This window comes from Meriones unguiculatus, chromosome 11 (assembly GCF_030254825.1).
Source record: "Meriones unguiculatus strain TT.TT164.6M chromosome 11, Bangor_MerUng_6.1, whole genome shotgun sequence".
Lineage (NCBI taxonomy): Eukaryota > Metazoa > Chordata > Mammalia > Rodentia > Muridae > Meriones > Meriones unguiculatus.
The window spans coordinates 92532757-92557873 of NC_083359.1; the positions used below are offsets into that span (position 1 = coordinate 92532757).

Genomic DNA, 25117 nt, shown 5'->3' on the forward strand with positions numbered 1-25117 from the left:
GGGATCTGGGAACCCCTTGGGAGCTGGGGGCGGGGGCTGGCCCTGAGGGGGGCGGGGAGTGGGGGAGCAGGGACATCTGTTCTCCATGCATATTTCATAAGCAAGAAATAGAGAGCTGGGGAAGGGGTGGGGCTGGGGCGAGAGCCAGGGCAGGACCACAGATGAACCCCCCTCAGTCTCCCACACTAGAAGTAGCAGGACAGAGACTCCAAAGAAGCTGGGTTTAAATGTCAGAGTTCTATCCTGAGTCCCAGAGGGGCTTTGACCATCCCTTCTCCATAGCTTCTTTTTCCCAGGAAGAAGGCTTTCCAGAGCACTAACAGCAAAACTATGAAAAGAATGAGTGACAGGCACTCAAATGTGGAAGAGAACCTAAGTAAGTTCTCACGCAGATAGTACACCCAGCTTAACCGGTTTCCTTTCACCACTCTTCGGGTCCCAGCACTGGGCATCCTGGGACTCAAGCAGCCCGATAGTCTCTCTCTTCCACACCTCCATTTTCCTGCCCACCCCATCGCCAGGCCAGGAGTGGAGTCAGATTCTGGATGGAGACCCCACAAGTTTTTCTAGGCTAGCCAGCCTAAGCTGATCCACAGGGAATCCAGAGCTTGGGAGAAAAGAGGTAAGAAAGAGCTAACAGGAAAGAAAGGAGGGTGTCCAAGACAGGCAGAGCAGAGATTGGAGAGGACGGCGGGGCAGTCCGGGCTGCCTGAGTGTGCAGGCCATCAAATGAGCAACAAGAAAAGTAGATACAAAATTACGTGCAAATGAGCACTGATTACGTTCACATCACTAGCTCAGCCGCCTCCAGGGTCTGTGCCTGTGCATATGCGTGTGTCTGTGTCTGTGTGGGTGTGTTGCAGGGTGGCCTGAGAGGGGATCAAGTTTCTGGGGCTCAGGGAAGCACGAAAACACAGTGGGCTGGGTTTCAGCATGGAAATTCTCCCATGTATTCAGCTGCAAGACGTCTTCATTGAGCCTCAGAGGGTATCAGAAACAAACATGGCTGGAAAGGGTCCAGGCATGGCGAGCTACAGTGAAAGGGGCTCTGTTAGCTCTATGACCTTGGATAAGTACTGACCTTTGAGCCTCAATGTCTTTTTTTTTTTTCTTTAAAATGGGGTAAATTATAACCGTTAAGGTTGCCATGGAGATAAGTGAGATAATGCTTATGATACGTGAAGACCGTAGTAGGAGCACAGGTTGTGGAAAGGATTTGCCACTTCACTGTGCCTTCTCAACCTTTTCTGGGCTTCCTCCAGGGTGCAGCCTTCCCTATAGGGAGTCCTATAATTCCTCCCCAAGCTCACCCTCCTCTCCCCACCCCCAGGCCTGGGAGGTGCCAACTCCCACCTGGGCAGGCCCAGACAGGTGCCCAGGCGCCAGCAGATGGGCTGAGCTGGAGGGGAAAGAAGGCCTGAGGAGGGGGTGGGGGGGCAGGGGATCAGGTGGCGGCTTGGTTCTTGCATCATCATTGCCATGGTGCTGATTAAAAACCAATCTCCACCTAATGAGCCCCCAGCAACAACAATCCTACTTCCCCCACCCTCCCGCCCTCCAACCCATCCAAGAAATTGGGAGACTGAGACTTGGGAGAAAGTGCCAGGGGGAGATGAGAGAAGATATGGAAAAGCAGAAGAAAATGATGGAGACAAGAGGAGATGCTGAGACACAGAAGAGAAGTGGGAAGACGTAGTCACTGGGTGAGAGAGACATAGGGGGGACAGATAGACAGAGAAGGAAGGTGGGGCCCAGTTGCCAAGTCTTTGCAGGAGGTAGAGATGCAAGGTGAGAGAGAGAAAGACTTGGGAAGAAACCTGAAAAGAGGAGACTGTTATAGAGATTCAGGTGTGGGGAAACACACTCAAAGATGGAGAGATGTAGAAGGCAGGGGTAGACATGGAGGAAGCAGAGAACAGACAATTGTCAGGATAATCAAGTATTAAGATGTCAACAGAATGAAGGATCCAAATCACAAAGGGTAAGGCGTTGAGGAACACAGAAGAAATCTGAGGAACCACAGAGCAGAAAGGAATGGTGGAGGAGGCCAGACACTGCAGGCAGGAGGCAAACTGTTGCCAGGCTCTCCCCTTGCAGGCCGTTTGGCTCAGATACTTTCCTCCCTGCAAGCCCTGTACAGCCCTGAAGTATCCAGCCCTAGCTGTCCCATGTGCTCTGGGGACTATTTCTTCCTCCTCCACATCTGTCAACCCAAGATCTTAGGCTCTGGGGATCCCCAGGCCCAGGCCTCATTCAGAACTTCAGTTTTTATCTTATAGAGCAGCCGCCTAAAAGAACACATGCAAGCAACAAAGAGGAGCTAACAGCACAGAACCATAGAAAGCTCTGTTATCTACTGAACCCGGAGTCTACTGGTCCCGGTCCAGGTCCTTGTGACCTTGGACAAGTCATGTAACATTCGCTGGATTCCTTTTGACAACTGTAATGTGGGCATAGTGTTACCTTCTCATTAGGGCTCTTGTGACACCCAAAGAAACAGTCTGTGGGAGATTGCTGGGTGAAATTATAGTGTTCAACCCTAACTCCCTACATCTTCATGGTGGTTAAAAGGGCACAAGAAGTTTCATCCAAATATGTAAGGAAGTATGACTGAAGGATGCTGAGGGGAGTTCTCCGTGTTGGGTGCTCTGTGTGTGTGTGTGTGTGTGTGTGTAGGGGCTATCTTCCCTGCAAGGAAGACAACAGAAGCAGGCCTTAGGGATGGAAAACATAATTATGCCTTTGTGATTGTTATTTTGCATTTTATAAGCATTCACTTTTTCAGATTGTGGTTCACAAATTTCTTTCTATCCTTGGGCAGCCTGGCCTGTGAGGTTCTGGGGGAGGGACATTGGAGGATAGGTTAGACACAGGAGTTGGGGGTAGTCCTCGAGGGTAAGGGGAGGGCCTGGAGAAACCGGGAAGCAGTGGGCTTGGCAGGAGAGGGGTTGACATATGTGGGGAGCCCTGGGGACCCACCCAGGCAAACAGGCTGGCAGGGAGAGCAGGCTGTGTTAACTCTTGCTATGCCACACTGCCTGACCCTTCTCTGAGAGTGGCTGTGGTTGAGGTGCTAATTTGTCAGTAACTGGAGGTGTGTAGGGTCACAGGAGGCAAGGTAGGCAAGAGAAGTCTGAGCAGGAGCCACCGTCACTTAGAGGAAATGGTAGCAGTTCTTTAGTGTGTCTTCATCTTCGAGCTTCTGTCCTTGGTTTCCATATGGTCTCTGTCAGTCTGTCTTTCTCTGTTTCTACCTCTCTGTGCCTCTACAAGGTGACAGCGGGTCTCCACTCAGGCTAACTACACAATCTGTCACTCTCCGTGCTGCCAGCCCAGCTGGAAGCCCCCCTTCTCAGCACCCAGCCCAAGCCCTCTGCCCCTGGCCCCCTAGGCCTTATTGCCTTTGTCTCCTAAGGCGGCCTCCCCTTTCTTCTTCCTCTTCGCTCACCTCTCCTCAGTTCAGAGCCCATCTCCAATCTCATTACAGCCTCGGCCTCCAACCACTGTACCACCCCCACCCCCAGCCTCTTCTCCTCCCTCCCCCATCCATCTGTCTTCCCTGAAGCTCTCCTCTTTGTGTCCTCCCATCTGTCACCACCAGCACTGGGCCTACTCCCCTCCGGGCCACACCCACCTGGCCTTTCTCCCCTTGGGCTCAGTTCCCTTTCCTTTCCCTTCCTCCTTCAGCACTACTAGGAGCCCTTCTTCCTCTGTTTCCTCTCACAAGCTTGTTTTTTTTTCAGGATGTTCTCCCTCACTTCAGTTTTTAATCCCACTCTAGTATCTCTGACCATTCCTCACTTGTGAGTTGGGGGAAGAGTGAGGACTCCAGGGTCCCAGCCCCTAACCCCTAAGCAACCACTTAGTTGGGACAGAGGATGGTAATGTTGGCTCACAGTTGCATCATCTCGGGTGAATGACTTCTCCTTAGGCCCCCTGAGATGACCCTCCACTCTTGCTCATGTTTCCCTGTTTGGGCCCAGGGCTTCCACTGCCCTTCTCCACCACAGAGAAGTGAGGCTTCCTTCTGCTTTAAATTCAAGGAGAATAAAAATGTATCCAGAAGCCTACCAGTGGCCCTGGCCTTCCAAGGGCTCCAGATTCTTCAGCCCAACTCCAGCTCTCTTTTATTTCTCTTTTGTCCTCCCTTCCTCCTTCCCTCCCACCCCACCCCTTCCTCTTTCTTTTGAGGAATTCACGCCATACTTCCCAAATGTCTACTGTTCCTGGGCTAGGGACAGTAGTGTCCTTCTCTAGAGCTAGTTCTTTTTCTGAGTTCCTGAGTTGATCATCTTTTCAAATGGCCCCTGTCCCAGGAGCTTAAGAAGAAGAAAGAGGAGGTTAGAATCCCAGTTGTTCCTGCATAAACCAAACAGAGCCAGTGTGGACTAGAGAGAGCAGCCCCTTGTCAAAAGTCTATATTCCACAGAGAACACTGGGGCCCAGAGAGGGGCAATGTCCCTCCCAATGTCACACAAGCAGCAGAGACAATCTCTGGTCCTGAGCTCTTCACACAACTCAAGGCTCCTATCCCTTGGATCTTGGCCTGAAGCAAACCCATTGTCCTCTGAACGTGCATAGAACTAGTCTAGGACTGAACTGGTGTGGAGCATGCATAGCCTTGCGGATTATCTTGTGTCACATTCCCCTCCCTCCAAATAAACTTTGGAGTCTTAAAGAAAAGATGCCACATATTTCTTATGCTTTTACCATGCATGGACAAAGTGCCTCCCCTGTAGCCATGCTCAGTGAGTATTTATTACTTGTTATGGCTGTTGGCACAGATATAAGACATGTTCTAGTCTGACCTCAGTTTCTCCCTTATACATGTCCCTGGGCAAGCAGCATCCCTCCTCTAGCTAGTTTTCCCCATTTATCAAATCAAATGAGTTGAGCCTCGAGACATGGTGGTGCCTATCCATAGTTCCAGTATTCAAGATACTGAGGCAGGACTGATTGAGTTTGAGGCTATCCTAGAAAAAAAAAAACCTTGTCTCAAAGAAAGGAAGAAAATGCACATGATTTCTAAAGCCTTAGATATTATAAGGCCCTGGATGTGGGGAGTATGGCAGAAAGTTATGGGCACACATATATATGAAAGTGCCATAATGAAGTTGCTTTGTATGCTAATTTAAAAAAAGAAAAAGTTGGCTGTGGCACACTCTTTAAATCCTGTCTCTCAGAAGGTGGAGAGAGGTAGATCTCTGTGAGTTTGAAGCCAGCCTATTCTATATAACAAGTGCCAGACTAGTCAGGGCTACACAGTGAAACCCTGCCTCAAGACAAACAAACAAGGAAACCCTGCCTATAAATAAATAATAAATAAATAAATACCCCCAAAGGCACAAAGTTCTATTAAATAAGGTGAGATTTTAATAGAGGGTACCAGAAGGTAGATTTAAAAAATTCTTGGGGGCTGGAGAGATGGCTCAGTGATTAAGAGTACTGACTGCTGTTTCAGAGGTCTTCAGTTCAATTCCCAGCAACCACATGGTGGCTCACAACCATCTGTAATGGAATCTGATTCCCTCTTCTGGTGTGCATAAAAAACAAAGGGTTCATATACATACACTAAATAAATCTTAAAAAAAAAAAAAATCTTGGACCATAGGTGGTTCAGTAAGTAAAAGGGCTTGCCATGTAAGCCTGATCACCCAAGTCTGATTCCTAGGTCCCACGACAGGAGAGAATTGATTCCCAAAGTTGCCCTCTGACCATATATACACTGTGGCATACATGTGCATGCGCACACACACACACATACACACACGTAAATATCTCCTCCCAGCATGTACGTTTGGACAGCAACCAAGATGTTAAAAAGAAAAAACAGTAACCCCCTTTATTCACACAGACTGGAGAAGACACCAGCTGGAGGAGAGCCTTCTGGTTAGACTTGAGGGAGAAGGTGTCCCAGTGGGTAGTGAGGCTGGTACTGAGAAATGGGTGATCATTCCTTCAACTTTCTTTTTGGGTTAGAAGAGAAGGGCCAACATGAACTGACAGGAGTAGGGCAGGAGGGAAGCCCTTGGGGAAGGGCTAGAAAAATGACACATTTTCAGAAGACACAGGGTGAAGGAGGTCTAGCTAGGGAACAAAGGAAAGGTAAGGGATTACAGAGTTATTGGCCCCTAAGATGCCACGGCCCACAAAGGGAGTACCTATTGAGGAGCCAATACTCTGGTCTGAGAGGACAGTGTCTGGGTGTCCCTGCAGGTCAGGCTCACTGGCTGTGCTTCTTCTATGGAACCTGACCTTTGCAAAAACCATGAAGGACTGGGTTCTGCTGTAATTGGCACAGGGGTTTGGGGTGTGTGTGTGGGTAATACGGAGTAAGGGAGCATGGAAGACAGAAGACAAGCTCGTATTCTGTTCTTCCCTGTCCCCTTCTCTTTTCCCCACCCGGATCCCTTGACTCTGCCAAAGCCCCGTTTCTCTGTTTAGCCCCCTCTCTGGTACCCAGCCATGTCCCTGCTTCCTGAGGCTGCCAGCAGGATGAGGGAGTTTACTGCTCTCTCCGCTGGGAGACCTGTTGGCCAAGGGAGGCATGGAGCCGGCCCAGACGATGGTGGCAGCTGTGCTCAGCTCCCACCAGTGCCAGCGCAACCCAGAGCTTTTCCAGCTCCAACTGGGGGCTGGCAGGGGGAGCAGCAGGGTGTGTTTCCTATCTCAGAACCCTAAACAGGCCTCCTTCGGGGAGCCTGGAGAGAAACCTGGAGGAACATCATCTCCTCTCAGCAGGATTCTCGAGAAGGTAAACGGCTCAACCAAGGAACACGGAAGTGTTTAAACTGTGAGAACAGCCAGTTTTCCATCTCTCTAGTCTTTAGGCATGTGTGAGCAATAGCCTCCTGGCCAGCAGCAAGGAGAGAAGGTCCCACGCAGGATCCCACCCCTGCTGGCACTCTCCTCCCACCCTCGACTAACTCAGCCATTGCCCACATTCGCTTGCAGCTCTGCTCCCTCTACAATTCTGCCTCCATGAAGACGCAGGGAATTTTCTCCAAGAGCCGTGGTTCTTCCGGAAGCAGCCTCAGACCACTCTTGTGCTGACCTACAGAAAGCCCACCGTTTAATGGAGGGCTCGCCATCCTTAACATGTCATCCAAGAACCTTCTGACGTGTGGGTCCACAGCATCATCTCCTCTTGCTTATCCTCATGGTTCAAGCACACCAAGTAACTTACCGTTTCCCAGACAAGTACCTTTGTCTGCTGTACTTCTGCAAGTGGTGAGTTCTGAACCCTAACTCACAGTCACTGCTACTGCCATTGTCCCAGCTGGAGCACGTCATAACGCTTCCATCTATTACATCTGGTTATAAATCTATCTTTTTCTCTCACTCCAGCTCTGAGTTCCTCAAGGCTAAGGGTTGTGTCTGCCTTATCTCTGTACCTGCTCAGAGTGAATAACATAAGGAGAAACTGTGATTAGACTGTTTTAAGAGGGGCTCTGGAGTTTTCAAAGCCCTTCTTCATTTCACCTGCATTTTAACACTATCTTCCTTCTGGGAAGCAAGGCAGCACACACTGCGCTCTAGTCCAGGGTCATTGGATATGGTGATCTGGGAAGAATACCAAACAACAAGTAGAAATTGTATGGGATAATTTTAATGAAACTTGCTATTTATATATTTACAGAAAAAAAAGAAAAGAAAACCCCCAACAAAAATAGATATTATAGTTTAATAATAAAAAGTACAACTGAGCACTGTGGGCTAGAGGTGGGATACCCACCTAACAGCATGCCCACCCTAACATGCCATCTGGACACCTGGAGAAAGGACAGTGAGAAAGAGACAGCTGGCTCAGCCAGAGAACCCTCTCTTTTCCCTAAGGATATGGGGTAGTTTGATCCTGATGCTCAGTCCTTCTCATCCTTCTTCCTGGTCCAGCAGGTGGTTGAGTACAGGGGTGGCTACAGGGTGACAGTGGGGTCAGACAGAGGTACGGGGTAGGATGGAAAGACGAGGTATCCCAAGAAAGGGCAGATGAGGGTGGGTAACTGGGGAGTTAATCGGGAGCAGGAAGCTTCTATCATAATCCCTGGTATTAGAGGAGAAACAAATGGGAAAGGGGGAGCTGAAAAGGGGAGGCAACTTATTCATCTCTTCCTGTCCCCAATCACAGTTCCATGGGTCAATCCCAGTCTAAGACAGGTCTAGAGACAGACCAGTGACAAATTAGTGGTTTGTCCTCAGTAAGACAACTGGCCTGGGAAGTAAAGTCCAAAGCTGGCAGGGAAAGCTGCCGTCCTCTTCAGTAAGACACAGCTCCTGGCTCTCGGGGAGCAACGAAGAGGACATCGGCTTTGGCATTGATGCAGTAAGTGACGATGAGAGAGAAGACGAGGATGCCGAAGCCCACCACCAGGGTGATAAACTGCAAGGACAAAGGTGTGGGCAGGAAAGAAAAGTATTCTGAGAATGCCACAGCCTGAGGAAACTCAGGAAGAAACACTATCAGAATTCTGGAACTAGATTCAAGCACCAAGAACAAGCACCGACCACGGGCAACGTCTTCCCATTTAGCAGTCTGGGCTCTCCTCGGGTGAAAGGCATCTGTGTTCTTAAGCAATTTGAAGGCAAGCAGGACCCATGGCTTTGGTTCTCTGGTATTGTACTCGCTCATGATTTACTCATAACAGAAACACAGTAACTATTTGACCTAGTGCTCCCAGCTGGGCCACACAGTAGATGCTGGGTAGGAGTGGGAGACATGGAAGACCTTCTTAGGTCCAAATGGGGCTCTCCTAAGGAAGCATGTATTCAGGCTATCAGGCAGAGATCTGTGCACTGGCAGACCAGGCACAGATTTGTACTGGTTTTGCTGCATACTGTAGACAAATGAGAAACAGAAAGGAGCCTAACAGAACTGTACCACCTTGCCTCCAGGCCTGTCTTACCTCAAGTTCTTTGCTGGCAATTAGGAATATCCGAGCTTGGATGTCTTTCCAGCGGCTCTCAGCCCACGTGGAATATTCCGTGGAGCTCCATTGGCTCAGCTCAAAGGCAGGGGATAAGGCCCTGGCCAGTCGTACCGTGGAGCGCACACACCGCGGGATCCGCTCTGTCTTGTTGGAATTCAAAGGACCTTGTACCCAGGAGTATTCATACAGCTGCACAAGAAGACAGGTCACAGCACAGGGCTGAGGTGACAATCTTCTCACTCACTCTCTGTGCCTCTAGCAGCACCATATTCCAGCCAACTTCACCAACTGGGTGACAATGCTTCATCCCATAGGTGGCCTAGTTTCCCTGAAGCTACTGCTTCCTCAACACTCAGGTTCCTAGGACTGTACCCTCTGCCTTTCCATGCCAACTCCCATCTGCCCAGGAGATTCCCAACTTTTCCAAGGGAAAGAGGACCCAGGATACCTCCGACACCCACCGCCACTCACATCCTTGCTTTCATTGGGGACTTTACTTGGATCCTGGCACTGCTCTCGGGTGAGGTCGGTCACCTTGCCAGTCAGGTTTGCCAAGGCATACTGCACAACATAAGTCGTGTTGGTAGGGCTGGAGACGGCAATGTAGTGTTGAAGAGGCCCATCATCTGATTGCAGGCCAAAGAGAAAGGAGGATTTGGAAGGTGAGGTCAAGGGGCAGGAACGGAAATCATCCAGCATTGGCAGGAGCCAAAAGAGAGCATGTTAAGAGAAGAGGGTCCAACAAACATCAAGGAAAATAAAAGAAGGGGGGCGGGCGAAAGCAGAGAGAGAGAGAGAGAGAGAGAGAGAGAGAGAGAGAGAAAGAATAAAGATGAAACCAAAATGATGCCCCTTTTTCTACACTATGGATCCCCCTTCTCATGGCCAATGCTTACCCAAATACGACCTTAGGTCATGTCTGAGGATGGACTGAAACCATGAGTTGTTGGCTCTAACCAGGCACCCATAGAGCAGACGTGTAACCTAGGAATTGGGACACAGAGAAGAAAAAAATGCTGTGACTTGCAGCAAGATCAGGGAAACAACAAGCAAAGACCAGTTACAAGATAGGACCTCTAAGGGGGCTAGGAGACAGTGGCAAATTCACAAGGATGTAGATGCAATCCACTCAAGAACTGTAAGGACTGTCATCCTCACAGGCATGGGAGATTCCAAAGTTTAGGAAGTTGGCAAGGATCATAGAGAAGAGGGCAGCCTGTATTAACAGAAACAGAACAGAAAGGGCCAAGGGCCCATCTTCTCTTACTGTCTGGGGATCAGCCTGAATGGAGTTGCTGAAGCCGGTTCCTCCTGCAAGGTTATACAATGCACGTGCCAGCACTGTGGCCACGTTCGCCAGTGCCTGCAGCAGGAGAGAAGGGCTGGATGGCTCACCTGGCTCCCAGCGCTTCACTTCAATCATTTCTATTGTATCTCCTATGCTCCAACTCAGCCCTCAGCCCGGGTCAGTACTACCTTGGCAGTGTCTGTCACAAAGTTCAGGTCCTCTTCTGGGCTCTGCCACTCAGGATAGGTCACGTGAATGTTCTCAGCGGTGTCATAAATGCTCTCGTAATACCTGTCCAGAAAGCCAGCATGAGCCTTGGCTGTAGGGAGCCAGGTCCCTGCCCCTCTCCTAGCTAAACATCCTTTTTATATGGGAACTTGCTATCTTATTTTTCATCATCCAGTGGAAAAAGGAGAAATAAATTGGAGTCCTTTTATTAAAGATGTATTGGAAGTGGGAAAGTAGGAATGTGGGTGGGTAAAGAAATTAGCAGCCTCTGCTGAGGGACAAAGGATAAAAGGTAAGCAAGCCCTAAGCACTGGAGACTCTTAACTGTTTGGTCTGGACACACAGGAAGCTGGCTGGCTTTTCAGAGAGCTGCCACCCTGTATGAGTGTTCCAATGAATGATAGAGTGATAGAGGGAAATGGTCAGGTGCTAAGATCAGGCATGCTCACAGACACACATAAATACTCTGGATCAAATCACTATGATGGTCCCTGTAAGCACCAAGGAAACAGATTTTAAAAGAGCACCCTCAGCTTTCTTATTGAAATGTCCCTTATGCAGGAATAAATTGCTGTCCCATACAGAGTCAAGTCAGCTACACAGTCAAGTGAATTATCTCTTACCCCAGGATACCACATCAGATTTGGAAGCTGATAGTAATCTAGAACTGTCACTCCCTTGAATGAGTGAGAAATGACCTTTCCTAGAGTCAGAGAATCAGCTTAAAACAAAACAAAACTCATTTGGCCTCAAGGAGCAAGGAGGCTAGAGAGAGAGCTATCTAGCCTGAGTGAGAACTAGCCTGAGTGAGAACTCTCTGTTGTGCCTGGCCTCAAGTTAGGAGCAGCATGAGGGAACCAGGAACCAGGAGAGAGGTAACTAACATGATCTTCTTATCTTCAGCAACCTCTGGTACATGCAGCCATGTGTACCTACCACAGGACGGGAACATGTCCCATTTTACAAAGTAAGAACACTGCTTGTGGACCCCAGACAGGGACCACTTTTGCCTTCCAGCCAGGAAACCACCCTCTGTCTTCCCCTTCTTTGGCTTGGGACAATGCCCTCAGTGGCAACCCCTGGAAACTCAGGTGTCAGGAGAACATGGGAGAAGGATGATTGTACTAGGAGGTTCTGAAGAGCTTAAGATAGCCTGAATATAACTCCATTTTGAAATAAAGATCTTGACTGGGAACTGAATTCAGGTACCAGGAAATATCACAGAATGCACACCTGGCAGAAAACAAAGTTAACTCTCCTAGCAACAGCCTCCAGGAAATATAACAGAATAAATGCTTCATAGAAAATAGAGACAAACTCCCTGGCAATAATCAATGGGAATCGGTTGAGAATCGGGTGGGAAAATTCTCCCCAATGTTTCAGATATGGTTTAGAAAAATAGCCATTGTGATTATATGCCTTAGCCATTGTGATTGTGTGCCTCAGAAAAGGTCACCCCGCCCTGCTAAACTTCACCCAATTCTGTAACGCCAAGGCTTGTGCCCCCCTGCTTGCTGCCATGGAAACCCCCTGCTCACAGACTTTCCCTTTAAAAACCCTGCTCACTCAGGGCTCAGGTCCCACTTCTCTACTGCTGCGCCAGTGAGACTTGGGTCCCGAGTTCGATTGCTCTCATAATAAAGCTCTCTTGCAATTGCATCGAGTCATCTCCTGGTGGTCTCTGAGGGTCCCGTGAACCTAGCATACCAGTTCTAGGATGATTGTACTAGGAGTCCAGGGCGACTCCTGTGAACAGGCTACTGGCTAAACTTCCTGGAGTTTCTGGAGGCAGTGTATGAGGTGGAAAAAGACAGCAACCTTCCTCCCAGACCACAGAATAGACTGCCTCTGAAAACAAGGAGGGCACTGGGCCAGGTGACTTACTGATTATGGAAGGAACCAGAGTGGTCAGCCAAAACTACGCCAGAGATGTTTCGAGCCCGAAGAAATCGTTGTAGAGACGATGGTGGCAGGGCCTGGGACTGACTCTGTCTCTTTAGGACAACTTCAGGGACACCAGTACCACTCTTCTCCAGAGTGGTCAGAAGGTCCTCTACCTGAGGAAGTCAAGAAGCAAACTGATGGGAGGTGGGGAGTGGGGGCGGAGGGGAGGGGAGAGGAAGGGAGGTGAAGGGAAGGGAGGGGAGGGGAGAGGAAGAAAGGTGAAGAAAGGGGAGGGAAGGGGAGGGGAGGGGAGGGGAGGGGAGGGGAGGGAAGGGGAGGGGAGGGAAGGGAAATGAAGGGAAAGGAAGTGAAGGGAAGAGCTCACTGAGACTGAATCACCAATCAGAGAGCATCCATGGGAAGAGTCCAGAGCCCCACCCCCACATATATAACAGATGTGGGACCCCTAACAACAAGAGTAGGGACTGCCTCAGACTCTTTGCCTGCCTTTGGATCCCTTTCCCTTAACTGGACCACCTTGTCTAGCCTCAGTAGAAGATGCATCCAGTTCTACTTGGTATGTCAAAGTGGATATATCAAAAAGCTTGGAGCAAGGCTCTCTGAATTTCCTATAGTTCCCATGGTTCTTTTTACAGTTAAGAGATTAAGGCACAAAGAGGCCTGGTTCTCCAAATTTTAGGCAAGCTCTGTCCTCAGGAGTCAGCCTCATCCTCAGTAGGTCTTTTGTTATATATAAAAAAATGAATGTACATGAATCATTTGTTATACAGAATTAGAGGGGGTCAATCAACAATGGAACACCAAGCATGTAAGTAATTCAGGGATGACAGCAAAGGCTGGAGTGACAACAAGAAAACTCCGAGGAGAAAGAAGGCTCACAGCTGCACTTGGTAGGAATTAAGAGCCCTGAATAAGCATGACCTGGAGGGCAGAGGCTGGAGAGACGGCTCAGTGGTTAAGAGCACTTGTTGCTCTTGCAGAGGAGCCGGGTTTGATCCTCTGTACCCAAATGGTGGTGCACAAACACCTGTAATTCCAGTTCTAAGGGATCTGCCCTCTTCTGACCTTCGTGGGCATCAGGCATACATACGGTACACATACTTGTGGGCAAATACTCATACATACAAAATAAAATAAATCTGTGCTACTTCCCACCAATAAAGTGGAGAGCAATTTGGGCAGGAGCCAGATACAGGCAGGACTCTGGCAGGTAGCCTTGACAGAAAGAATAGAAGAAGCAAGTCACGCTGGGCGGTACTGGTGCATGCCTTTAATCCCAGCACTCAGGAGGCAGAGGCAGATGGATCTCTGAGTTTGAGACAGTGAGTTCTGCTGTGGCTAGGGCTACATAGAGAAACCCTGTTTCAAAAAAGAAATAAAGAAGGAAAGAAAGAAAGAAAGAAAGAAAGAAAGAAAGAAAGAAAGAAAGAAAGAAAGAAAGAAAGAAAGAAAGAAAGAAGGAAGGAAGGAAGGAAGGAAGGAAGGAAGGAAGGAAGGAAGGGAGGGAAAGAGAGAAAGAAAGAAAGAAAAAGAAAGAAAGAAAGAAAGAGAAAGAGAGAGGAAGAAAGAGAAAGAGAGAGAGAAAGAGGGAAAGAGAGAAAGAAAGAAAGAGAGAAAGAGAAAGAAAGAAGAAAGAGAGAAAGAAAGAGAGGAAGAAAGAAAGAGAGAAAGAAAGACAGAAAAAGAGAGAAAGAGAAAAAGAAAGGAAGGAAAGAAAGACAGACAGAAAAAAAGAAAGGGAGCAAGTCAATAAGTCACTTACCTGTCCTTAATGAGTAGCAGTAATATTTAGATACTGAATGATCACAGAGAACTACCTATTCCAGGGAACCAACGAGATACTAATTCTATCTACTGTCTTATCTGTGGGTTACCTGGTTCTTCACAGATTCGTTTTTCTGAGACATGGGATCTGTGTGCATCCAGAGATTTAGTGAAGTTCTTAGGGCTACCTGGGAAGGAGAAACAGTAACATGTATGATCAGTCTCCTGCTCTGACCCATGCCTGGGAGAGATGGCTGGTGCCTGCAGCACAGGCCACAGAACAGGCAGCTTAAGTTTGAGGAAGAGGCCGAGGATAGAGGCTCACACCTGTCCCAGCTCCACGAAGGAGTCAATGTTCTCTAGCCGCACAGGGAACTTGCCTTTCTCCATGTCATAGACCATCCTTGAGCTGCCAATGTAGTCAAAAGTTTCCTGAGGGGTGGAGACAGGAGAAATTCCCAAGGAATAGGGCAGCCTGAGGTCAACAACGGGCTTCTGTCTTGGGCCATCTCAGCCGCCTGTCATCTTACAGCCACGTGATCTACCACCCGCCACCAACAACCCAACCAGCTGCCTCTCACATGTGTGCATCATGGGGTTTCTTGGGCGTAGAGATGGGGAAAGTAGCCTTTGTGAGGGCTCCAAGCAAACACCAACCATTACACACTTGCTTCTTGACTCTTCCTCTATCTCCCCAGCTCTGGCTGCTATTACCTTACACTATAGCCAGGCTGCACCACAGGGGTTGGGACAATAAACATGAAAGAAGCCTCAAATAGATCTTACCAATGAAAGGGAGGAGGGAAGGGGACATCACTTCAGGAAATAGAAGCTTTGTTTTTTGTTTTGTTGTTGGTTTTTTTTTTTTAAGGATTCCAAAGGGGAAACAGCTGATTAACAGTTCAGGTCAGTAATTCCTCCTCCACTGTTACCACCCCCTTCCTCCTTACAATCTTGCCCTAGGAAAAGAGCCCTCACCCCCTGGAAGAAGACAAACATCACGTTTCGGGGTAGCTTAGTAGCATCAGGTGCCTTGTGCAAAGCTTCCGCTGCAGCCAACTGAGTGACAAAGGAGGCTACAGCACTTTCTGCCCCGGGGGCCACATTCCAGAAAAAGGATCGGCTATCCATCTGGAAGAGAAGATGGGATAGGATGGGACACTTTTAAAACTAGACCACTAGAGCCAAGCCCAAGCTCCTTCTCCTGCTCCAAGAATCCCCGTAGGTTGGGACAAGTACTAGAGCCAAGGAGTCCAACAGCCCAGCTCCCTCTCTACTTAAGGCTCCCCGGTGTGTTCACTCTGAGATCAGACATGCCTAAAGAGCCCTGCCCATGCTGCAGGGGGCAACACTCACCCGGGTGGCTGCAACTACAACCCTGTCCTCGGGATCTAATGCCCCAGACGCATTTATAGGCTTAAGCATGCTCCAGACGTTGTAGTCGGATAGGGGGTCACAGACGATTTCTGAGAAGGACACAAACAGTGAGAGCGATAGGAATAGGAAGAGGGTAGTCATTGAGAAGGCCTTCAAGACTGTTCAGACTCAGTCCCCATTCACCCTGAGGACCATTTCTCTACCTTCAACTGCTTTAGCCCTGTCTCCGTGGCACCATCACTTCAGGGGCAGGATGCCTGCTGCCTGGGCCCACTCCTTCCCTGGGTATCTCAGCAACCTCCCTCCTTCACCACAGTCCATGTCATGGCTTGGGCCCACCTACCTGGGTTGATGCTGAAGGTGCTCTGGATGAAGCTGCGCCGCATGCAGGTGGCGGTGCTGATGACAGCGTGCATGTGGGAGAAGAGCTGCATAGCACACAGTGGGAAGCTTGGTGCAGAGCCATTCTGACCCAGGTTGTGATCTTGATAGCACTGGAGAGGAGATGGACCCCACTGAGACAGCTAGCTGTGGAGGCCCTCTCTCGCTTTCCAGGAAGAGGAAGGCCCAGATCCATTGTTAAGCCACTCCCTTTTGGGAGACATAAGTCCCCAAGCTACAGGTGTCCTGGGATAACCATATAAGGTCAAAGAGAAAAATTCCTCAATCAGTACAAATGGCATGAACTCAACAGACTGGCTGGAGCAGGTGAATTTATGCAATTTTAACTGGTGTGGTTCAAGCTACAGCCACCACAGGCTCATGCTACGAAGTTTACAATGGCCCCAAACTCATGATCCTGTTTCGGCCTCCCAAGCATTGACAGTATGGGTGTGTTACCATGCCTGGCTTCAGACACTGTTCTTAGTGTGACTTGATATAAGGAGCACTGGCTAGAAATTAAAAAAATAAAGCAACTCATTTAGTTATTCTGAAGACAAATCTTTAAAAAAAAAGAGATTTATTTATTATTTATATAGTATTCTGCCTGCATATGTGCAAGCAGCCCAGAAGAGGGCACCAGATCTCATTATAGATGGTGGTGAGCCACCATCTGGTTGCTGGGAATTGAACTCAGGACCTTTGGAAGAAAGACAAATCTCTTAACTGATCTTAAAATGAAGATGACAGAGTACACAGAATCAGGACAAAGTAGAGCTGTAACAACTGACCCAATGGGCTGTAGAGATGGCTCAGTGGGTAAGTGTTTGCTATGCAAACGTAAAGAGCTATGTTACAATCTAGCACCCATGTGAACGCTGAGCATGCACCTGTAACCTCAGGGAGAAAAGTCAGGACTGTAGGTGCTTGCTGGCTGCCAGCACAGGTCCAGGTTTGTCTCAAGGGAATAAGGTGGAGAGCAACAGAGTAGGATATCTGATGTCCTCCTCTGGCCTTTACATTATGTACACACACACTTAGGGATTTACAGAACTCAAAACCTCTCAACTCCTAGTCCAGTGTTCTCTCTTTCTGTTTTTGCTTTGTTCTTTATCAGACAAGGTCTCACCCTGTTGCCCAGGCAGGCCTAGAACAACAGCCTTGAATTGTTGGCAATCTTCCTGCCTGTGCCTGGCATTAAGCATGAGACATCATGTCTGGTCCCTATTTTTTTTTTTTTTAAAGGCTCTTTCAAGACAGGGTTTCTCTGAATAAACCACCCTGGCTGTCCTGGAACTCAATCTGTAGACCAGGCTGGCCTCAAACTCACAGAGATCCACCTGCCTCTGCCTCATGAGTGCTGGGATTAAAGGTGTATACACCCGGCCCACTGTGCTTTTTTGTCTGGTTCTTAACCATGGCTGAACACCTTGCTTTATATTCTTCCATGTAGTTCTATCCAGTCTAAAGCTTTTAGTACTATATCAGACAAGAAAGAAATGGTAGAGGGAAATGTCATGACACTGAGCGATAAACTTCAGTGTTCTTGTTTTGTTTGTGAGACAGGGTCTTGCTATGTAGCCCTAGTTGATCTGGAACTTGCTGTCTCTGCCTCCTGAGTGCTGAGATTCAGGCATGCACCATCATACTTGACCAAACTCCTTGGTGGTTATTTTGAGGAACCAAAGTGTGAACTAGCAGAATAAGTCTCCCTCCAAACAGGACAAGAACATGAAAATAATCCTTTTTCTTACTGGAATTGCCAGAAGCTGGCAGAGTCAGTACCTGTTTGATGACCTTGGTTTCATTCTCATCTTCAAGAAGAAAGATGGGGAAACTAAAGTCTTCATAAGCCAAGCCATTGCCCACTGCATTCCACAACGTTTTATTGCAGTGAGCAAACTCTGACCCGTAGGAGTTGGAGTAAATACCTGGAGGAAGGAAGCAGGGAAGGGTGTAGGGAAGAGTTTACCGAGGCACCAAGTACTTAGGGAGCAGGAGAAGTAACAAGATCAGGCTATCACAGGGCTAGGGCTAAGAGCACAAAAAGGCAGTGACACTAAGAAGCAGTCATGAATCTACTGCCAGCCTGGCTAAGACAGACAAACTGCTAACAGGGAAGCCTAGGCTGGCAGATCTGGTCTCTGAGCTTGTGTCAAGAAGGAACGGTAGAAGAGGAAGAGGAAAAGAAGATGAAGCAGGCCTGCTGGAGTGTGGGGAGTGGGAAGGAACCAGCTGTTTACAGTCTACACAGACATATGGTCCCTGCCCCTGAAGCCTGACACTGGAACAACAATTAGCCTGTACAGTAGAAGGTTCTCATGATCTTCTGAGGCTCTTACCAAACCCATCATTTGGGCACTGCACACTAGGAGAGAAGCTTGAAGTTGAATTGGGCTTGGCTAGAGTCACGGCAAGACCAGCAATCCTGCTGGTTCTCCCCTTCAGCTTTTCCATTATATCCCTAGAATGGAGAGAACGTGAAAGAAGGCATCAGAAGGTATCAGATACAGGAATGTATCAGACAGATTAACAAGTGGAGATTAGTCATGCAGAACTTCCAACTCACTTCTCTTCTGGGGCTTAATTTCTGAGTCTGGACTATGGCCCAACCTGAGTTCACGGTTTCATCTACCTTGTCCCTGAGTGGTTCTGGAACCGCTCCTTCTTCTCAGAAGAAGGTCTAATTTTGAGATCAACAAGATGATTCCTTTGGATGGTATCTCCTCTTTTCTGAATACAAACCCTGCTTCCTCTTTCCCAGCAGACTAGAGCAACCGAACTTGCCACTCATCAGTACAAGGACCAGATATTTCTCTACATAAGACACACCCAATTCTTACCTGGTAAAGAGCTTGCCCTCCAGCAGAACCATGTAAGGGGGGTTGGGGCCATCTGTCAGCACCCACTGCAGGTCTTCTTCTTTCTCCACTACGTGGATAACCCCCGTATCCCCACTAATTGAAGCTGCCAGGACAGAATGGGTCAAATTAAAGCTCCCACAGTTGACTTTTTGGTTTTTTTTGTTTTTTTAAAAAACAGGGTCTCACTATGTAACCTGGCTGACCTGAACTAACTGTGTAGACCAGGCTGGCCTTAAATTTGCAGTGATCCTCCTGCCTCTGCTTTCCAAGTGCTGCGATTCAAGGCCACCACCTCCAGCTTCTGCAGATCTTTTATCTCTAAAGATATCACAAAATATTAGGGTAAACACTTCCACCTCTAGACTTGAAGAGCTGCATCCCTCCAGCTCCATTAGAGGAGGAAAGGAGAACAAAAACCCAAGCGGACTCATTAGAGGTCTTTTTGAATTTTTTTTTTAAGTTTAAACTTAGGTCATCAGGTTTTTATAGCATGCACTTTTACCCTTTGAGTCATCTTGCTGGAAAGGATCTGCAGCTTTCACTTTTTTGGCCCAATTCCAACAATTTCACTTACCCATAAATGCAGTATTCTAGAACACTAGACACTGAATTTTTAAAATCTATATTTTCCTCTAGAAAATGCCAGACTGCATTTCCAGCTCAGACTTCTAGCTTTGATATTCCTTTGAAAAGACATAGATTCCATGGTCTCACTAGCCTTGGGTTACCATTCTCCAGCCTCATTTGGGAATGCCTTTATTTGTTCCTGGCCAGTTTTAGGTGATTTTAATCCAGAACTTTGAGCTTTCTAGAGCAGAGCCGCCCAACTCGTCACCTGGAATGGACTGAAGATGTGCTGATAATTACTGGCTCATTCCTGGGAATCTAGGATTTCAAGACCCTTAATTGTACAAATACAAGAGTAGACTCCTTATTTACCCAGGATGGCCTATGAACAATACGCATTTTTATATATGCTAGGATGCTAAATTATAACATTTCTATGTATCTCATGATGTGACAAAGACTGGGAAGCACCACTTCAGAGGAAGGATGACCCACAGTCGAGAATGTCCTGAGTCTCTAGGAATCCACGTGGAGACATCCTGAGTTCTCCCTGACAATTTTTCCTTCCTGAAGACTGGATGTGCTAATCAAGACTTATTTTAGATACTACTTCTCAACACAGAATCACAATGGAAGGTCTTCTTTGCTTTTTTTTTTTTTTTTTTTTTCGCTAGTGACCCAGTCAAAGGCCTGTATATAATACCCACTTTATCAGTGAGCTATATCCCAGCCACTGGACTTTTAGGAGCTATAAATGCTTGGGCCTTCTCTCGGAAGAGCCTGGACACATGTATTTTCTAAAATTACTACATGTAGTTCTTGGCTATACAGAATCAGAAATGAGAACTAGGCTTCTATACCACAGAACTAAAACACTGGTAACTTGCAGAAGATTAAAAACTTCCCAATTGGGGGCTGGAGAGATGGCTCAGTGGTTAAGAGCACTGTCTGCTCTTCCAAATGGACCTGGGTTCAATTCCCAGCACCTACATGACAGCTCACAACTGTCTTTAATTCTAACAGATCTGACACCTTCACACTAACATGCATAAAACAAAATTAAATAAACTATTAAAAAAAAAAACTTCCCAATTGATAACCAAATAAAATTCTTCTCCCAGGAGAGCTAATAAAAAGTAAATACAGCAGAAGTGGCTACAACATCTGCCTACTGCTTATACATAGTAAATACTTAACATGATCATGCCCATGATAATAATAAAATATGGAAGAATAGCAGAGCCTGTGACAGCTTTAACTAAGATCTGGATACTAACAAAGGTTTTTCATTTATATTATATTCCTATAGGTCCAAAAAAGCAAAAAAAAGGAGACCTTCCACTGTGATTCTATTCCACAGTCCATGCTATAAAACAATAATATAAAAAAAAAAAAAAAAAAAAAAAAAAACTTGTTAAAGCTCTGAAGACATGAGAAAAAGAAAAGCTAGTGTGGTAAATTCGAAATAAATAAATAAATAAATAAATAAATAAATAAATAAATAAATGTAGCCTCAGCTCTAGGGAAGACAGGGAAGAAACAAAATGTGACCCTGGACTAAAGAAACCTGGATTTCCATCTGGATCCTAACTGGTGATCGCATGGTTTTAAGTAATGTGTTTGTTTTCTCTAGACCTTCAGCAAGAAACAGATTTCTCATCTCTATTCATCTTATACAGTGGGGATGGAGGAAAAACAAAGTTACATGTAGCTCTCTTTGAGCACTTTAAGGATCCATAGAAGTAGGTCATTGTAATCAGAAAATCAAATCCAGAGCTCCGATTTTTTCATGATGTTCCCAACCCTAATTAAAACGGGTATTGCCTGAGAAGGAATGATCAGATATGATGAAGCAAGACTCAGAAGTAAATAGGCTGAGAAGGAAACAAAATCCTCATGAGGAAATGGCCAGAGTCCAGCACCTCCCTTCTTCTATCGGGACTGCCCTTGGCTTTATCTCTAGGGCCACTGCTTTGCTTCCCACAGGCTGCCTGAAAAGCAGGCAGCACAGTAACTGTCTCCAGAAGAGTTTTTAGAGCCCAGCCTCAGGAGGATGGGGTTCTCGAAGTCAGTTCTGATCTCAGCCTATCCTGGATGAGGTTCTCCTTCATCCACAGCTCAGACAAGAAACCAAATCCAACAAAAACTTTAGAGTCGTTTGAAACCAATGACTCTACTTGCAGTACTTCATGTATGTGGGTATGGGAAAATTACCTTGTAGTATAGCTCACAGAGGTATAGGTAGAAAAGTATTAACTACCTCCCTGAGCAAACGCCTTACTTTCCAGAAACTGAGTTTCTTTTTACCAATGTTGCAGTCTTTATTTAATAAAAGGGTTGAGATTTTTCTTCTTTTAAACAATAATGGAAGGTTCCTGGCAATTACATAATACTGTTTGACACTTTATTCCACATCAGTGACAAACATTTATTTAAAAAGTGTTTGAAGCAGGGAATGAAGGGACATGCCTGCAATTTCAGCATTAGCGAGTCTGAGGCAAGAAGATTAGAAGTTCAAGGCCAGCCTGGGCTATATAATGAGAGCCTGTCTTAAAAAAACAGAAAAAGAAAAAAAAAAGACACTTTGATTTTTAGCTTTATGCATCACTACTTCAGCCATTATTAAAAGGATAAACTACTCAGTCCCAAAACAAACAAACAAAAAGGATAAATTAAAATTCAGATGTGATCAATTTGATTAGAAAGACAAGATCAGACCCTGCTTGTCTGCATAATTATATCCTGACAGAGCTATTGTCCATGAAAGATTAAGCTCTGATGATAATAGATAGCTTAAGCAGAAAACAAGCTGTGATTTTTATTTTATTTTCTTAAGATATATAGTACCCAGAGTTTGAATTCAGGGCCTTGTGCATATTAGACAAGCATCCTACCACTGAGCTGCACTTTGAGCAATTTATACAGTGTTGAGAGTGGCAGTGTTGTCATGGCACTCTGCTTTGCAACACATTCACAAAACACAAAGATAAGTCCAAATCCTTCACTTATGTCCCTTGCAACTATTTGGGAAATGGGAGGAGCAACAAGGTCTCTAGCTCAGCTGGCTTTGGCAACCTACCTCCTGAGTGCTATGATTACAGCAGTGCTACTATATACAACTGATGTGGTATTGGGCACTGAACCCAGAACTCTGGTGTTTGCTAGGAAAGCACTCTACCAAGTAGTTATATCTCCAGCCCTTATTTGGCATTTGTGTGGATGTGTGTGCCCAAAAGAAGACAACCTCAGATATCTGTCCTCATCTTTTACCTTGTTTTAGACAGGATCTCTCTGTTTTTCTGTAGTATGTAACAGGCAACCTGGCCTCTAAGTTTCCAGGGATTCTTCTGTCACTGTCTCCCATCTGTCTATAGAAGTGCTAGGATTATAAGCAGTCACATTATGCCTTAGCTTTTTTAAATGTGGGTTCCAGAGAGTCAAGTTCAGGTTGTCATGCATGCCCAAGAGCTATGTCCCCAGCCCTTAGTTGGTATAAAAAAATAAGCAAAAAGATATTTATGTGTATGTCTTGCCTGCATGTATGAATGTGCACCCACATGTGTACCTGGTGCCAGCAGAGGTTAGAAGAAGCATCAGATCTCCTGGGACTAGAGTGATGGATGGTTGAGAGACACCTTGTGCATTCTGGGAACCAAAAATCAGCCCTTTGTAAGAGCAACACTAAGTGCTCTTAGTCACTGAACCATCTCTCCAGCCCCTACTTAGCATGCCTTTTCTTCAACTAGTTCACTGCCGCTGAAGAAGCTGATTTGGGGGTTTGGAGGTACTAGCTTGATGGGAGGGATTCAATCAACAGCATCACAAAATCATGACAACAGCAAACAGTGGCACATGTTTGTAGTCCCAGAATTCAGCAGAAGGCCAAAGCCAGCCTGGGGTACAGAGAAAGACTTTGTCTCCAATGGGGAAAAAAGGTAATTTTGGTTCAAAAAAGGTCACTCAAGAGTGACAGGGTGGTGAGTAGACTCCATAGGAATGTGGGATTTACTTTTCCTTAGAAAACCATATGGTAAGATAGTTGAGAGTCCCACCAGGGTTCAGATCCTAGCTTGACTTCTTACTATCACGATGATGCTGGGAAAGTTAAGCAATTTCCCTAAGTTTCAGTTTTATCCTTTGTACAATGTCAATAACAAGGATTGTTGCAGAGGTAAAACTAAAATGCACACATTAAAATATTTATTAACATTTAGCTCTCATTAATTATCTTGCCTGGTCTGAGATGGTAATTACTTTCTATGCTCACACTCTAATTTGAATGCCAAGATTTCTAAGCACGATATATTTCTGAGAATAAAAACCTCAATTATTAATGGTCACAGATTCAAATCCCAATTTCAACTTACACTGGCAGCCAATCTGATGAGTGGCATTGAGCAGGCGGACACAAGGAGCCGTTTTATTTAAGGGGATGTAGATTTTCCTCTCCACTGAGTTTCCCACACACAATCCTGACCGGAAGATAAAAAGCATGAGGAAAAAGTGAAAGACATTTGGTATTAGCCTCTACCATCATTAGCTCAATTCATTCGCTATCTTACTTTCTAACATGTGATTAATGAGCATTCTTTTCCCTTCTTGGTCACATTATTGGGACGTAAGTGTTGTAAAGAGTACCTAGCTGTATCTTAGAAGGTTACTAAACTCCATGAAGATCAATTAACAATAGAGCTGAAAAAATGATGTGTCAAAAATAGTCTTGACTTTTAGATGTGTCAGCGTCTAGTTGCTCTGGTCTAAAAATACAGATTACCAAAACCAAACAAAGAAGAACATTAACGACAACAAAATCCACCCAAGAATCTGAACAGACCTAAGGGAAACCTTACACCACACACTTGTTCAGTTAATCAAACATCAGACCATTTTTCTGCACCCCTAGAGTATGGTGCAGCTACTGTTTCTTCCCTGAAGATGGTCAAAAACAATGTGAATGTAGGGGAAGATACACTCATAGTTATATACAGAAATGTTTATATTTTAGGGCTTAACTAGTCAACCATGCATATATAAGAAAATATTTATAGCTTTGCTTAATTCTCAGTTGACAACACCATCAAGAATTACAAGTGTGTTATTAATTGTAATTCATAATTGCTAGATCACTAATATTATATTGAAATGAAAATATTAATACACACTAAACGTCTAAAATGCCTTGAATCATTACTTCCCTCTTAATAAAGCAGCCAAGATCACGTTAGCCTCACTTTAGTGAGCAAAGAAAATAAGGAACACAAATCAACAGGAGGAAATGAGGACTCTCGTTTTTAAATGCTGAACAGCACCCACAAAAATACCAAACCAGAGAAAGGAGGCTGAGCTTTTTACACCTGTTCCTTTTGATTGTTGGTGGAGTGGCTGGGCTTTATAGAAAAACAGGCATTCGAAGAAGGTACAAGAAAATCAGGTTAGAAACCCAGAAAAGGGCTGGAGAGAACTACACGAAAAGATGAGCCTTCGGGAGAGAAGCAAGGAGGGTCCAGGCAAAGGGGGAACTTATGTCATGGGAACGAAAGACAAGAAGGATGTACAGGGCGGGGGGACAGAGGGGCAATGGGAACCAGAAGGGCAACGCCTGCACTTGCGATGGGCCGATCCGGACGGTTCCTCTTACAGAGCGGAGCTCCGCGGCGGAGTGCCCTCACCTGCCAGCACCACGGAAAAAGACAGAAGAAGAAGACCCCGACTTCCTGGGTCAGGCCCAGAGCCGCCCCTAATCGTGGCCATCTTGCCTCTCCGCTGGGCGGAAGCCTCGGGTCCCTTTCCAGTCTAGTACCGGCCTCTCTAGTCTT

General features: G+C 46.4%; 1 protein-coding gene and 1 long non-coding RNA gene across 3 annotated transcripts in view; one reads left to right on the plus strand and one right to left on the minus strand.

Moving 5' to 3' along the window:
- Positions 1 to 7293, plus strand: part of LOC132646501 (uncharacterized) — a 33409-nt gene extending 26116 nt beyond the window's left edge. Inside the window, exon 3 of the long non-coding RNA XR_009584798.1 lies at positions 6955 to 7293. This is a non-coding gene — a long non-coding RNA (uncharacterized LOC132646501). The remainder of the gene's footprint in view (positions 1 to 6954) is intronic.
- Positions 7294 to 7593: 300 nt separating this feature from the next.
- Ncstn (nicastrin) lies at positions 7594 to 25108 on the minus strand. Of its 2 annotated transcripts, none has more exons than XM_021650591.2 (17): positions 24971 to 25108; positions 23669 to 23773; positions 18714 to 18837; positions 18213 to 18334; positions 17656 to 17801; positions 15833 to 15983; positions 15469 to 15578; positions 15091 to 15243; positions 14440 to 14544; positions 14223 to 14300; positions 12328 to 12500; positions 10404 to 10506; positions 10195 to 10290; positions 9824 to 9911; positions 9399 to 9553; positions 8904 to 9116; positions 7594 to 8380 (listed from the first exon to the last, which is right to left on the minus strand). In XM_021650591.2, exons 1-17 carry the CDS (start codon positions 25050 to 25052, stop codon positions 8258 to 8260), a joined length of 2127 nt encoding a protein of 708 aa, XP_021506266.1. In that variant the 5' UTR covers positions 25053 to 25108; the 3' UTR covers positions 7594 to 8257. The 2 variants fall into 2 exon arrangements, with proteins under 2 accessions (XP_021506266.1, XP_060220676.1); XM_060364693.1 differs by lacking the exon at positions 24971 to 25108 and adding an exon at positions 18938 to 19052.
- Between the last annotated feature and the right edge of the window lie 9 nt (positions 25109 to 25117).